The sequence below is a fragment of the Copidosoma floridanum genome, unplaced genomic scaffold, assembly GCF_036245765.1.
Source record: "Copidosoma floridanum isolate Cflo_tuat_1 unplaced genomic scaffold, Cflo_Japanese_pri ptg000013l, whole genome shotgun sequence".
Taxonomy (NCBI): domain Eukaryota; kingdom Metazoa; phylum Arthropoda; class Insecta; order Hymenoptera; family Encyrtidae; genus Copidosoma; species Copidosoma floridanum.
In genome coordinates this window covers 24,436,987-24,453,119 of record NW_028321890.1, presented here as the reverse complement: position 1 = coordinate 24,453,119, position 16,133 = coordinate 24,436,987, and the positions used below count along the sequence as shown (strand labels likewise).

The following is a 16,133-nucleotide window of genomic DNA, read 5'->3' as shown; positions in this document are numbered from 1 at the left end:
GTGCCTTTTTTCTCTATTCTACGACCAAAAAACTTTATCTCATGCAAAAAGTCACAAGCGAATGGTATAGTTATCGTTGTTGCTGAGATTCTTTTTTTTTTTTCCGGCGCGTTGTAGTCGATTTCAGGAGTGCAATTAAAACCTAAAATCTTCCTTATGCGCTTATTCAAATAGTGTGTTTGAACGAGCAATGACAGTTGTGTACTTTGTTTAGGTTCAGAAAAAAGAGAACCGGTTGAAATCTTACAAATATCTACTACTTAACGGCAATTAAAAAAAAAAAAAAAAAAAAAAAAAAATCACAAAGTTTATCAAGCACGAAATTATCGAGGGCAACTCTTCAAACGATCTACTGCCTAATTTGGCCCCATTGGCTCATTCTTCGACGCTACCGATCTGCCAACCTGCAATATTCTGCTCAGTCGAGTTGCTAGTAAAATAGTTAAAATAATAATAGTTATTTTTAAAATACTTATTATACACCGCATTCTGTAGTAAACAGCTTTAAACATGTTTTTTTTTTTTTTTTTTTTCCAACACGCTTAAAATTACAGATTTAACACGTAACTCGACGAGCCAACAAGCTTTGCCATTCTTTCCTATACCGAAAGAACATTACAAAAAAAAAAGTCCCATTTAAAAAAGCTACCCGCACTTGCTCGTGGTGTTGTACCTATTAATGCTTTTCTCGTGTAAACAAAACAACACGTACACACACACACACACACACACACACACACACACACTCATATTGTAGCTGTTATATATACATAGACGTAAGTCGACCAGTGCCACTCTGACAAAAGCGCTGAGGTCTGGTTGTATACTTACCGATCCCCCATCGAGTCTGCCTCGCAATTGCGACGGTCCGGCGTACCATACACGAGACAATTCGAAGGGCAAGAGGAGCATCAGCCATTGGGTTTTTTTTTTTTTTTTTTTTTTTCTCTTCTTTCTGTTGCAGAGACGAGGGGCCGGAAGAAGAAGAAGAAGCTGAGAACACTCGGACGACGCGGCTCATTGGCCAGGGGCGGGAGGGGCCGAGGTTAATGGTCCCGAAGGTGCCCCGGGCGCTTGTCTGCTGGGAAGAGATGACTATTGGTACATATAAATACACACGCAATATACGTACACGGCCTCTGTTTACATACGTGGATAGTATATTGCTCGGTTATTTACGACACCGAGATAAATGTATCCTGCACGATTTTCTTCGCAAAGAGCCGGCACACTTTTGAAATCTTGTTATCGCGACACGAAAAGTTCTTTCGCTCGCGATCGAACGACGTTCACCGACAGATAAGAAGAGCTTCTGTTTGTCGGAGAGAAAGAGAGAGGTTTAAAGCGCGATTTTCATAATTAACCACTGGCCAATTACAAAACACGGGCGTAGCGGGCTCAAAGCAATTAATTTGATCAGCGAGAGCAAAGAGTCGCGTTTCCAATGAAACCCGGGCATCAAAAGCCTAGGATGATAATAACAAAACGAAATCCCCAGGGACAATGGGAGGGGGGGGGAGCATGGAATACGGGCTTTTGTAAATCCAATAAAATGCCGTGTTCTCGCAGGTAGAAAGAGACGGTCGAGCCCCAGAAGCGGTGGGGCGGATGCCAAGCTGGTGTATTATGACGGGGTGCGAGCCGAAGCCGAGCACCACTCGAGAATCAAATAAACCGTGCAGGTGGACCGTGAGAGGAGAGGAGGAGGAGGAGATGCGCGCGTGTTTGCGTTTACGCGTGCTCGCTGGATCGACCTTGGCGCGAAAAAATTTGCAGTGATAAGGAGAGATGGAGGGAGCCGCATGAAAGGAATTTATAAGTTGGGATTCGAAACGCGTGCGCGCGAGTGTGAGAGCCTCGAAGGGGAGGAGGAGGAGGAGGAGGAGGAAAAAATAGAGAAGCGCGGAACAGGTGCGACAGTGCTCCGCAAGCTCGACTGCAAGAGGGACCTATCGTGTATTTTGTGTGATTAAAAGTAATGCATTGAAAACAGTAACAATAAAGAAGAAGAAGAAGAAGAAGAAGATAAAGGTGCAAAAGTGCGAGGCGATGACGGGGATTTTTAACGGACGTTGCAAAACCGCATCGGTCGTCGAGTGAAAGGGCGCGCCGAAAATATGAGCGCGATCGACTTTGACGAGGTGCTGCTGCACGTCGGCGAGAAGGGCCGTTACCAGAACATCATGTATTACCTGCTCTGCATACCTGCTACACTACCGGCTGCCTTTCTCGCCTTTTCTCAGGTGAGTTGTTTCTTTTGTTTTTTTGTCCTTTATTGAGTGTGATGCTCAAGTTAATAAAAAAATCCAGTTGAGTAAGATAGAAAAGTGATACCGATCACTTGACTATCACTTTTTAGATCGGTAAGATCGTTTCTCCTAATTAAATCCAACTTGGTGCTGTTTGCCGTTTTACCACTACTGATTTTACCAACCTGCCAACATTGAGAAACCAAAGTGATGAATACAACTCTAGTACCGATTTTCAACCGATTTAACGACACAGAACCCTTTGCATGTAAGCCGAACCAGTTAAAATTGTACATTAAAATGTGCATTATAACAACATCCTTCATCCGTTAAGGTCCAGCTGTTTAACCCAACAACTGTTCGATCGACACAATCGACGTTCCCGACGCGCAAAGAAAAGCGATTACTTGCCTAATCTCTTTTCCGTTATGCTCTCGCGCTATACCCCGGCGCTTCGGCAACATCGTTCGAGTTCAATAAGTATATGCACACGCAACGCAGTTTACGCGCGCGTACATTACCCGAGTAAGTATATTGTGTATACGCGCAGCTCGAAGAGTCTCGATTGTAAAAGTTTATTTCCAAGTGAGAGGCGCATCTTCCTTCGCCTCTCGATAAGACAACGCAATGGATTACCCGGGAAAACTTTGCTCCGCTCTCGCAACTTGAAGCTTTCCTCGGTCTTTCGAGTTTTCTCGATTAAGCGCACACTTATAGCTGCACCGCATACGGCGTTCCCCCGAGGCTCGATCGAAAATTCAGTAGTAATACGAGATTTAGGGCAGACCGACGCCTGATCGATCGGAAATGAAGAAAAAAAAATAAAATAAAAAAATAAAATGAAATGTCCCCGACAGGTGTTTGTGAGCGCGTCACCGGAGCACTGGTGCCGGATACCGGAGCTGGACAACCTGACCGGGATCCTGAGCCTCGAGGATCGCAAGGCTCTGTCACTGCCCTACCGCACCAAGTCCGACGGCCGGCGCGAGTACTCCAAGTGTCAGATGTACGACGTCAACTACACGGCCATCATCGAGACGTGGCTGAATTCGGCCTACGAGAACGGCACGGCTGTTGGAGGCCTCGATCTCGCCGATATTGCCGATACCGGAGGTGGGCCGCGCAAGGACCTGCCGCTCGACGACTCGAGTCGCGGATCCACCATCAACCCGACGACTTTGCTGAGGTTCCCGAGGAGGTTGCCACCACCACCACCGCCGGTCAGTGATCCTGGCTGGCCGACGGCCAAGTGCAAACACGGGTGGGACTACGACAACAGGGACTACGACAGCACGCTCGTCACCGAGGTAAACTCGACAAGAGCAGCTTTTCTTTCTTTTCGGGAATCTTGTGTACTTTTTTTCTCTCCCCTTTTTTCATGATTTTTATTTCTTTGATAGCCCTTGCGAAATTTTACAATAAATCCCTATAATACCCCGAACAATTCCAAAAAGTTCATCCGTGTCTTTGGATACCGAAAAACACATTCCTTCGACTTTCAAAGACTTTCCTCGGTAACTCTGTGCAAAATCTCCTTGGAGGAGAATTGTTTTTTTTTTTTTATGTTTTTTTTGTTTTTTCAATCTTTCATTATGAGATACCCGCAACACGCCTCATACAACCTTTGCGATGGTAAAAGTCTCTTCGGGTTGTAATTCAATGGCCAATAGAGCCGTAAATTTCCAACAAAAACCCGCACCTTCGTACGAAACAAAGACCACCCGAAGGCCCCAAGCTGAAGCGTGAAAATCAATCTATGCGCTCTACAACGAGACACTTCATTAAACGCACGTACGGCCGCAAGCTCGCTGATAAAATCATCCTGGCAAAGACTTACGTGTGCATAATATTACATATATGTACGAACACACTTGGATGTTAAAAAAGTAAAGGAGAAAGGAAGGGGGGAAAATTAAACGCCACCCGTCGCGATAAATCGCTTTTAACAAGTTTGCGCGAAAAGATATTTATTGCCCATCGGGTGCGAGGCAAATTGATTTTTGAACCGATACTTTTTTTTTTTTTCGAGATTCTCGATCGATGGGAGCATTCGATCGTTAGTCTGGATTTTTTTAATCAACGCTTTTTCCGTGAGTTGTTGTATCCTTTAACCGTTTTGCCCTCGAGAAAAATCACCTCGAAGCAAAAAAAAAACAACAACATTATCCCACACGAGCTCCAACAAAGATCAGCGTCATAAATCATCCGCGAGCATCTGCATCTCTGGCTCGGGAGTAATCGCCAATTATAATCCACGCGCTCGTCTTATAATACGATACACACGTATGTATATGCGTAGCGAGATTTCCAACGCGATTTTCCAGAGTATTAAAAGCGCTGTAAGTTTTTTTTTTTTTTCAAAGAGCAAATCGCTCCGTCCATCTACGTGGAGCCTATATACGTGCATGTACACGCGCAAAGCATCGCATTGTGCGCGCAGCATCGGGTTTCATTTCGTACGTTCTTCTCCAACCTTGGCCTCTGGATCTGGTTATCTTTCTTTTCCTCGGCGACTGGCTGGTGCACACTTCGTATATGCGTATACATACACTGAGAGCACCGGACGACAATGGCAACAACAATTTCTGCGCGCGATTTTTCACTGTTATCCTTCACAGCGTATCATCACAGGGCCTTGGCACGTTTATTTTTCCTCTTTGCATCTCGGACTCTGGATCATGTGCACTGCTTTATGTCACGTTTTTCTTATTTGGTTACAAGAACCAGAAAAAAAAAAAAAAAAAAAAAATGGTACGAGCCATGCGAGTTCGTATTTATACACGTCGGGAGTATTGCTCGACCCTTTGCCAATGAATCGGCATCCAAAGCCAAGAGAGAGACACACTTGGAGATTGCGCTACTCTTAAACTCGGGTACAGCTGTAATCTACCAGGAAAGAAGGAACATCAACTGTTCGCGTCTTATCAGAAAATTTGCCGAGACGCGTAGCTTTCCCATCCCATGGAGCTTTTATTCTGTAATGTGTGTGGGTACATGAATCATTAGTTGAAAAAAAAAAAGGTGCCATCCTCTGTCGGTCGCATCGGCGTGACGAAACAATATGTATATCTGGAGGAAGTTTCGCGCGCGCGCTCACCAACTTCCCAACTTCCGTAGACGTCAATGCAGGAGGAAGTGACGACCCGAAAGAGAGAGAGAGAGAGAGAGAGGCTTGCGATACCTATGATGCCTGTATATTATATATACGCTCTCCGGAGTGGACACTGTACACGGGCGCGCATCGCGTCATAAGGGACACTAGGAGATTTACACACACGTCCCATCATCATGTACCCAGTGGCAATCTCGGCGCGGTCGAATCATCATAGTCGTCGTGGCCGTTATTACTTAATTATACCATTATCCGTTAAATCAATTGATGACGCGCGTGGTGTGTTATTTATGTAATCGGGTGACATAAATATACATATACTTATGGGCTCATGCGTAATTATATAGGTATGCGTGTGCACCCCGAAATGCACGTCACTGCATCGTCGCCGTAAATAAAGCAATCGCAGGGATCGCTATGCTCTCTATATAAACTGTTCCGAAACGTAAAGTTACAGAGACAAAGAGGAGGGTGAGGGAATTACAATGGAAAGAAGTGTCGGGCGTCGTGTTCTTAGCCGAAAACAACAATCGGGGAAGCCCCGACATTTATCATTTGTATGAGCCAACAACAACTCCGATGCACCGTGTAGGGACGCGGTCCGATTCGTGTTGTATAAGCTTTGATTTCATTTGGGGAAGACCTATAGAATATTTTTTTTTGTTTTTCTTCTTCTTCTTTCTTTCGGTATGTCTTTGATACACGAGTACATACCATAATGTATAACGATTATCGACGAGGGAGATGGAGCTACGTGTAGATATGGATGGGTATAGAGCAATCGAGCGCCCGATAGTATGGTCGTCGGCTTTGGAGGCTCTCGTGGCGTTAGCGCAATTGCCGGCCAATTTACCTACCCCCGCATCCGGTCGTGCTAGAGATACATACATACGTATACGCATACCTATCCGCATCTCTGTATACCATATATGTATGTACGTATAGTAGACAACAGTATAAGGTATACATATACATCAGAGATCACGTATGTCGGCCGGCCACCTCTATACGTTACTGCACGTACCTATGTATACTTGTACTGCGCTCTGGAGTGCGATAGATCACGATGGTGTATATATATGGTTCAAGTAGGCTACGGTGTAATATTTATATGTGTTGCGCGTGAGCTCCGGATTTGCCCCAATATCGGCTATGGCTTCAATCGCCCCGACGCGCACCGATCCTCTGCAGTATAGTCTTCAAGGGGACGCGGAAGCGGATGCCAAAAGACGCACTCGGAAATCGGCCTCTGACACCCCTTCCCCACCCCCCCCCTTTCTATTGCCGATGAAGAAGCTTTTTTCAGCCGAAAGCTCGGAGCTCGTTATCGGGCCCACCTTTTGTTGATTTTTTTTTTTTTTTTTCCTTCTTTCCTTTTTCGCGATGACGATCGTTGTTAATCTTACGATGGTTCACTTGAGTTTTTCAATTCGGATTTATCCAAGGGGCAATAAGACGGTGCACGAAACGGCTTCCTTTTGCACGTTGCAGAAATGATTCGTAGTGTTTTTTTTTTTATTATGCTCTCTTTTTGAATGAAGGGTTAAAGTGAAGCCAAAATTTTAATTGACTTGATAAATTTGGTGATTTTGTATGGTTACTTAATTATTACGGTGGTGGTAGTCTCGTAAGTACGAATGAACTTTGGCCTACTTTAGAACTTTTGCATTTCCGCTTAAATTTCTTCTATGGTGTACATGGCACTGAAGACTTGAAAAAACCGTGTAATTTTAATGATATTTTTTTTTATAGAACAGTTATTGGTAATCCTAACTTTTGAAAAATCAATCAATCAAGCCTATAGTTGTTAGTTCAATTAATTTACTGAAAATAGTTTTATGGAAACAAATTTAACTTGTAATAGTTGAACTAATCAGTAATACTAGCTTTTAACGCATTTTTGATGTACAAAAAAAATTACAAAACAATATACTATAAATATTTTACTAGTACAATGTGCATGACACTTGTTTTTTTTTATAATTAAATTTTTATCCTCTTACGATTTCACGTTTTATGTAATTGTATTTTGGAAGAAAGTGGTTGTAGATCTCCTTGCAATGAAATATCAAGTATAACTTTTGCCGGGTTTCCTATACGCGACGTCGATCAGTACAACTGTCAAAATCTTATGGGACTATTAACAAATGGTGATTACCCACGTAAAAATAGTTGGGCGTACAAGCCACAGCCGATCAATTATCGCGAAATGGCAAATGCGCGACATCCTTGGCAATCAGTGGCGGCTGAAGGAGTCGCGACAAATTAGTCGTAGTGAGACTCGCCAAAGTGTACACAATTAGGGAGAGAGAGAGAGAGAGGGAAAAACGGAAGAAGAGGAGAGGAGCGATTTAATCAATCATCGGCCGTCGGAAGCAATGGTTCAAAGCCACACGCTCCAAGTGCGTATATATTATATCTCCGCTCGGCATCTCTCTCTCTCTCTCTCTCTCTTTCTCTCCATTGTGTTTGCTTTTGCTCGTTCATACTACGTGCGAATATTTGCTTGGCTCTACCCTCAAAGGTCATGTTTTGATGGACTTTGGGAATTTGATGGATTTCAGGTATACGTGCATTTTTTCGAGCTGGAGCTTTAGGATTGTTGTAGCTCTGAGTAACTTTTCATTTTTTTAAAGAAAATTTAAATAGTCATTTTCATGACTTTTTATTCGACTGAAAAACAAGGACTTGGCGTACTCGATTATAAACGTATTTATATATTCATACACGCGAACGGTACTTACGATTCTGTCAAATCTCGTTGATGAGTAAAACTGAAAACCCAACATTAACCAAACAGCATTCGTTGGAGTTGATAATTTTTTTGCTTGTATAATTCACGTTCCACAATATTTAGCCTGCAACAAAAAAAACTCGTTCAATCAGAGAAGCCGGCAATGTCATCTAGTAAATAGCGAGCTTGCTCATATACATCGAATATCCAACAAGTGTTTGGACATTTTTCTCATTTTCTTTTTTCGTCCTCCATCTTTTAATTATTTTCTCATTCCTTTTTTTTTAAATTTTTTTTGTTTTCTTTTTTTTTTAATTGTCTTTTGACCCTTAAAGATGACCGGGACGCTTTTTTGTTTTTTCTGTACACCATCATCATCATCATTATTATTATTATTATTATCATTATTTTTTTTCTGATTACTAATTAATTATAATTAAGAGTAAAAAAATACGTATACTATTGGAGGAGATTTGGAGACTCGGAGAAATTCGTGCAAATTCTACTTTGAAAGCAACACCGGCATCTCTGCCCTTACGATCCATATGAAGCGTTTACACGTATCCGCTTTTGTAAACATCGCGCCAAAGTACACGTGTACTTACTTATGCCTATAATCTTCCCGTCTCTATCATTGTTTCTGTGCTTGGCCCACATACATCCTCCACACCGACTTCGTTCTTCGTTTTCTTTTCTTCGCCTTCTCCTTTTGTCAGCTGTTATTGTTAGCCTTAACGTTTGTTTCAATTTTTCGGTCCCCTCGCTTATACACACTGTACTGTTTGACATTCCAGACATTATAAACCTCAAGAGCTTTTGTCCTCGTCGTGGCATATATTTTTAATACTTTTTTTTTTTTTTTTTTTATTATTATTATTACAAATGCACAGTTTTTTTTTATTACTTTTTGAACTTCTTGTAATTGACATATTTTTTTTTTTTTTATCACATACAACTCTATTAGTAGTTTCCTCGTGCAAAATTGTGAAAGCTTTCAATTCAATTTCGTTGTCCGGCTGAATACGCGCTTTCTTATTTGCACAATAAATTTGCGCCGCGCGGACTATTGCTCATTCAAATCTATTCGGTGATTCGTTCGCACTTAAAAGTTATGCGTGATTTCAAGTGGGAAGAGCAGTACGGGGTTTCCTTTGTATATATGTTTTTTTTACATCCATGTCAAAGCTGAAAGGAAAATGCTTTCAAAATTTAAGACTACCAGAATAAAATTTTTATGATTTTAACTTTGATGACGAAAGCATTTTCATATAAACTAGCGATGAAGAAGCAAATATTTAAAATATTTTTCTAATCAAAACTATTATTTTTCTCTGATTTATTTTTTTTAATGTTGTGATTGATTATTTCGATAGTTGTGATAGCTCTTTTTTCTTATTGTAATCGCACACCCACATAATGGTTGTACAACTTTTGAAATTGTATTAAGAAATACCAGATAAGTCTATTTTTTACATAACTTTTTTATGGGTCCATTAACATTAAATTTTTTTTACAAAAGAAACATCTCTCCGTATTGTAAATCACTTAAGTTCAACTAACACTAGCCCTCCATTTAATATTTTTTTGAAAAAAAAGAAAATAAAAAAAGTTATTCGAATATTTTATCAGAGATCATCTACAATCATCTTACATATTTGCATAAGAACTTAACTTATTTCTACATTATTTAATCATTTGCCGAGTTGATAATGTACCAAATGTACCACGCGTGCAATGTTGCGAGGGCAAAATTATTTTAACACAATTTTAATTTTCGCAGCATGATAAAATTTTATTCATGCCATCAAAATCAAACATCGCCTCATAAAATGTATTACACGATCTCTCAAAGTCAATGAACTGAGAAATAAAAAAGCTTCATCATGCAACTCACGAATCTTTGAAAAAAAAAAAAAAAAAAAAAAAAAAAAAGATAACGATTTTGTTAAAACTACATAATTTTTACAACAGTCCTTCAATTACTAAAAGTTAGCAATGAAATGAGATTGATGGTAGTTTTGGCATTGGACGACATTTGGCACGACTGTCGTATTACTTTGTACTCCGGTTTCGTGCATTTAAGAATTAAAATCGGTATTTACATTACTAATCGCAATAATCGAGAGGCCAATAAAAGTATACGTGAAGAGCGAACGTTTACTCTTGGTCGACGCTCTCACACTCTCCTGCAGCACAAATGGTAACGCTCACGATATCTAACACACGTGGCTCACCGCGCGATCCATGACACTACTCTCGTTGGTTGGCGTTACACGTGTATATACCTATATTTGCTGGTGACGCGCGAGTATCATCATCATCATCAGCTCCTCTCGCTCTCCATTACACCAATTTACACGTATTATCCTTCGGGTGCATATGATCAGTTCCACAAAAAGTCGTGCTCATGGTTCTAGAAGAAATATTTTTTTCTACGTTTTTGAAACTCTGGCCTCAATTTTATCGTAATATTACTTGATGAGAGACATGAAAAATTTTTCTATTTTAAATTAGCACCCATAGTAGTAAAAGTTACAACGGAAAAAAATAATAAAATCGGTTGTAACAATCTCAGAGACGTATAAGTACAATTCACGATTGATTTTGAATTTTGTCCAAAGACACGCAATGACTAATCAATCAAGAAGTAATCGCGCGACAGATAAACCATTTTTTTCACGGAACTACTCACATGTATATACGTTCGAGAGAAGACGAGCCTCCTATGATGAAAATTTTGCGACGCGAAATCTGACGACACAATGACACTTATGGACACGAGCTCACGGAAATTCGCTTATTGGACACGTGAGATGTGCACAGTGGCTGCAGGGGATTTGACAGGAGTATATACGGCGCGGGGCTTTCGAAACGTTGCACATGATTATACGGACCGTACGAGCTGATGGATTGTCATTGTCGGCACAGCTTTGCTCGGAGAAATCTTTGGTATCTAATAACCATGGTCATACCAATCTCTACAACAGAGTGACGAGCTCACCTTCATTCGTTTTGGTTGTTGTCTACATGTATATACCATAACATAAGTGTGGGAGATTCTTATTTAACTGTGAAACCCTTTGAAACAGGAAGCCGATGAATTTGTTTTGATTTCGTCCCACAATTCAGGGATGTATATAGCTTTACAGAGCCATTAACTATGCATAAAAAGACGAGATTGCAGCTTTGCGAATTAATCTGATATCCCTGTGTGTGTGTGTGGTTTATCGGTATCATGAATATACGTTTTATCGTGGACCATTAAGCTCAGAGACTATAGAGATCGCTGTTCTGCGAATCAATCAACTTCGTTCGCGGCGCGCGTATTACGAGAGCGCTTAGTCACTTTTCGCTTTGCTCGTATGTCAGGTCGATTTGTCTATTTGTTATTTAACACTACTTTTTCACCCTTTAATGGATTCTTTTTCAAATTTTTGATGGTACAATTTTTTTTTTTTTTTTTTCTTACAATATAAGTAGTGCTGAACATATATTTTTTTTTTTTTTCATCATTAGTTGTAATGTGGTACCTGACAGAATACATTCTTTGGCAAAAATAATACATTGCACCTATGCACATTTATTGTAACAAATTTTTATTTTTCAAATCGTGTTGTGCTATCTTCTTACATTGTTTTTTACGTAATAACGGATTAAATTATTTGAAAGACATTTTGGAAAAAAACGATCGCTACTAATTACCTGTCGTGAGGCTCGACACGCGTATCCGCCACACTTTTAGTTTTGGGGGAAAAAAAAGTTGTGTCACCCAATAATTGACGATTCGATCGACACCGATCTCGATCGCAAGTCAATAACCGCGCCGACAAAGTTGCCTATGACACGCGTAATTGAATCATACAGTCGGACAAATTGAAAAATTTGCAAATCAATGCGATCGGTAACACATTGTCGACACTGAGTTTTATATAGCGCATACACACGCGCATATAAGCCCCTAGCTTATGTATAAATCTCAAGCCGGATGTGTTTTATTCACGCGTACCTATGCATTAAATGTGCTGGTGATTTATGTCGCTCTAACTCGATGCTTCGATGATTCAATTTTTTTTCTCAATTGTGTCCAAGCGATGGGCGATAACCGATTTTTCTTACTGTTAAATTGTATTAAAAAAAGAAAAAAGGAAAAAAAAAAGGAAAATTAAAATACGCCGACATTGTAATTGCATTTTTGCATTTCCATAGCTAGATCTCGTATGCGACAACAGCTGGTGGCCTTCGACCTCGACGACCTTCTTTTTCGTGGGCAGTCTCTTCGGGAACGTGGTTTTCGGCTGGATAGCCGACAAATGGGGCCGAAGGACGGCTTTTCTGGCCATCATCTTCTTCGAGGTTATTTTCTCGATAGCCACGAGCTTCAGTCCCAACTACATCGTTTACACCGCTCTCAGAACCGTAAACGGTTTATTTTTTCCTGCAATTTATCAGATACCTTTTATCCTTGGTAGGTATTTTCAATCATAATACAATCAATACAAAATAATCTCACCTCAAGTGTGATTAATATTTTTTTTTTTTTTTTTTTTCTTCAGCCCTTGAACTAATGGGTCCGAGGTACAGAACCTTCGCCGGTATGGTGATATGCATTTTTTTCGCCACAGCCATGTCGTTGCTAGCACTTTTAGTAAGTACACAAAAAAACGTCACACGGGAAATATATATATATATATATATATATATATATATGAAAATCATGCGTCAACGATAATTTGAAATTTAGAGTTACCTACTGAGGCACTGGTACTCGTTGTCGCTGGCCATCTCCGTGCCATTTGTCCTTCTGTTCAGTTACTACTGGATCATCCCAGAGTCCCCAAGGTGGCTGCTGAGCAAAAACAGGATAGACGAGGCCGAAGTCATCATCCAGACGATGGCTAGGGTCAACGGCAAAGTCGTTCCCCCGAATTTTCTCCGAACGATGGAGGTGGCATTAGTACAAGCAAAAACGCAACTAGCATCCCTCGTACCCCTAAAATTAATCAATTCAACGTCGATTCCGTCAGATGGACGTGCTACGAAGACAAGGACTGCCGTGCAACGGTCAGGCGAGCGCAGCCGAGGGCGCCGATCTCGAGGCGGACTCCAGGCTCCAGCAGTCGATCTCGGCGACGCCCATGGACCTCCTCACCAATCCCAACATACGCAAGAAATTCTTCATCCTGGCGTTCGACTGGGTGGCCAACGCGGTCGTTTACAACGGGCTGTCTTACAACACGACCAATCTCGGCGTCTCCGATTACCTCGCCTTTTTCATCGGTACGTCCTCGCTGCTGTACGAATTACGTAAAATTTCATAAACAACTAAGCGCGTTACCGATCACGTAGATAATACGGTATCTTCATGAAAAAAGGATACTTTGTTCCTATAACTGTTACTGTCACTTTTGCCCAAGGATTACCATCCATCAGAGTGGGATGCACAGATAAGCGGCTGAACAACATTGAATACCAAACAGCAGATTTTATTAATGCGGTTGATGGACCGATTATATACATATTTCCAAGCTTAATCGTACCTATTTACCTGTGCGCGAAGAAGCTATATTTTTTATGCTAATACGCGTCTCTAAAATAGAACGCGGTTCTGTATAAATTGCCGAGTGCCATGAGAACGATTAATTAAACAAATGCTTGTTTAAAAATAAATATTTTCTAGTAGGTATACAAAGCGGGATTGTTTATCAGATTAACAAGCATATTATGGATTGTTCAGTAGCCCCGAGCCATTACTTGAACATTCATTCATTGAAATTATATGTATATAGGAAAGATTGATTTCTTTGTTCTAACGTTTTTTATTTCGAAAAACTTGTTTTTACTCTCGCACAGGAGGAGTCGTCGAAATCCCATCGTACATAGTCACGTGGTACGCCATGGATAGACTGGGCAGGCGATGGGTCCTCTGCATGACGATGCTCCTCGGTGGGGTAGCCTGTGTTTCTTGCATGTTCGTTCCCGAAGGTACAATCAACGTTTTGTTGAAAGCATCGATTCATTCAACCATATCGCAATATAAAAATTGAAAAAAGAAAAAAAAAACCATGCAATAGACGCAGTGTGGGTGACGGTGTCACTGGCCATGGTCGGCAAGTTCGGCATAGCCGCCTCGTTCGCCGTGTTCTACGTCTTCGTGGGGGAGTTGCTGCCCACGGTGCTGAGGTCGCAGGCGATGGGCATAGCCTCCTTCATAGCCGGTATCGGTCTTCTCTCGTTTCCCTACATCGTCCACTTGGCGGTATACTGGCGAGTACTGCCCCTCATCGTGATGGGCTCGCTGAGCGTCGCCGGGGCCGTCACCTCGATCTTCCTGCCCGAGACCCTCAACATCCATCTGCCCCAGACGATAGAGGAGGGCGAGCTCTTTGGCGCCGACTTTAAACTCTGGTCCTGCCCTACTCTACCCTCCAGGTGAGTACATATATACGTCCAATTACCTGCGCGTGTACATCGGAAAAATCTCATTTAATTTAAATCTGTAACCATTCATTCTTTTACAATATTAAAATGAATTCTGTTGGAAATATTTTTGGAACAGTTCATTAACATTCGGCTATGGTCTCGTTTATTAAAATAAAAGAATCAATGCAAGAATTTTAACGATTTATAATGTGTACTTAGTCTTTTTGAAGTTTTTGTACAAATTTTACGAGCCGAACGAATAAATACTTTTTTTTTTTTTCACCTTTATAACTTTAAATTCTTTTAATAAAGAAAAAAAAACGTGCTTCGCAACACTTTGTACTTTTACCATGCTTTTATGAAAAATTATGTGTTAAACAATCCTCCTTACGATGACGATTATCTGATCGATGTCGACTGAATCTGATGGTAGGAAAAACCGGCGAGACTCGGAGGGCGTGCAGCTCAAGTACCTGGTGAACGGTGGCCCGGACAGAGGGACGTCGGGCGACGCGGTCGAATCCGCATCAGCGGTGGTCGCGGGCTGTAGCAGCGGGAACGCGAGGCACTCGTTTGACCAGCAGAGCCGCATGTCGCGCAGTTCAAGCAGCTGCGACGAGGACACCCAATTGACCCCTGCGCCTACGAGGTTGAGGGCCGTCGTGGTCGAGGGTCCCGTTCGCGGTACCATAGTCCGAACGGAAAAGTGAGCCGATTTAACACAGGCCCACGTGTGGAACTTTTTTCGAGGTGATATTATATGGTGTGAGAAAATCTGCTGAGCAGGTTTCCATCATCTACTTCATCGACCTCGTTGATTCTCTATTTCTCTATTGAGTTTTGGCAGTTGGTGAAGGTCGAGTGTTGAACCCTCGCATCGAGCTTAACTTTCAATGTGCGTATCTACAATATTATACGAGTATTTGTGTAATCGTTCGTTCCTCAGACTTCATCACGGAGACACACGTATATGCGTTGGTTGTCGATTTTTTTTTTACTAATCTGTCAATTATACCTAAAAAAAAAGGTTTTAAAAAAACATCTCGCATCTACTTGGATTAGTTGCTGATGAGAAAAAATATTTCCAATGAAACGAAATTGACAACCTATGTGTAAATTGTTTTATTGTCTAGTCCATCATTTTAGACAGATTTTTAATTTTAAAAATATTAATAAAATAAAAAAAAAAGTTCCATACGTTAAAATTGTTAAGGTCGTATTTTTGTTACTGTGACAAAACTTAAGAGGTAACGAAAAATAACTGGATAGTTTTTGTGTTCATTGAAGTGAGACTGGAAACTCGAACCAGGTACAATCTGTCATAATCCAAATCTACGTCAGCCAATTACTGACAAAAATAATTGACAATTTCAATTTACCCTTGCATGGATAATGTTTATACGTATACATACATATCCATGTTCTCGTGTACATTTTTTTAGATAGGTAAAGTCTATTACTAATAAATAGTTGAACATAACTGGTTAACGCTGTTCATAGTTAATAAAACATAGATGAAAGAAGCGTGAGTCTACCACCTTTCGTATTTTAAAACCTACGAATAATGAAAAAAAAAAAAAAAGAAAAAAAAAGAAAACAAAAAATGACACACTATAGT

General features: G+C 40.9%; 1 protein-coding gene across 1 annotated transcript; it reads left to right on the top strand.

Moving 5' to 3' along the window:
* Positions 1-1,917: 1,917 nt before the first annotated feature.
* LOC106647315 (organic cation transporter 1) lies at positions 1,918-15,704 on the top strand. Its single transcript, XM_023389770.2, has 9 exons — positions 1,918-2,243; positions 3,107-3,556; positions 12,302-12,560; positions 12,649-12,740; positions 12,837-13,040; positions 13,120-13,372; positions 13,946-14,077; positions 14,167-14,524; positions 14,949-15,704. The coding sequence occupies exons 1-9, from the start codon at positions 2,118-2,120 to the stop codon at positions 15,223-15,225; spliced, it is 2,151 nt and encodes a 716-aa protein (XP_023245538.2). The 5' UTR covers positions 1,918-2,117; the 3' UTR covers positions 15,226-15,704.
* Positions 15,705-16,133: the final 429 nt, after the last annotated feature.

Coding starts and splice junctions, on each gene's coding strand:
- LOC106647315 (XM_023389770.2), top strand. CDS start 2,118: ATGAGCGCGATCGACTTTGACGAGGTGCTGCTGCACGTCGGCGAGAAG. Junction 3,557..12,301: donor ACAGCACGCTCGTCACCGAG/GTAAACTCGACA, acceptor GCATTTCCATAG/CTAGATCTCGTATGCGACAA. Junction 13,041..13,119: donor ATTTTCTCCGAACGATGGAG/GTGGCATTAGTA, acceptor CGATTCCGTCAG/ATGGACGTGCTACGAAGACA.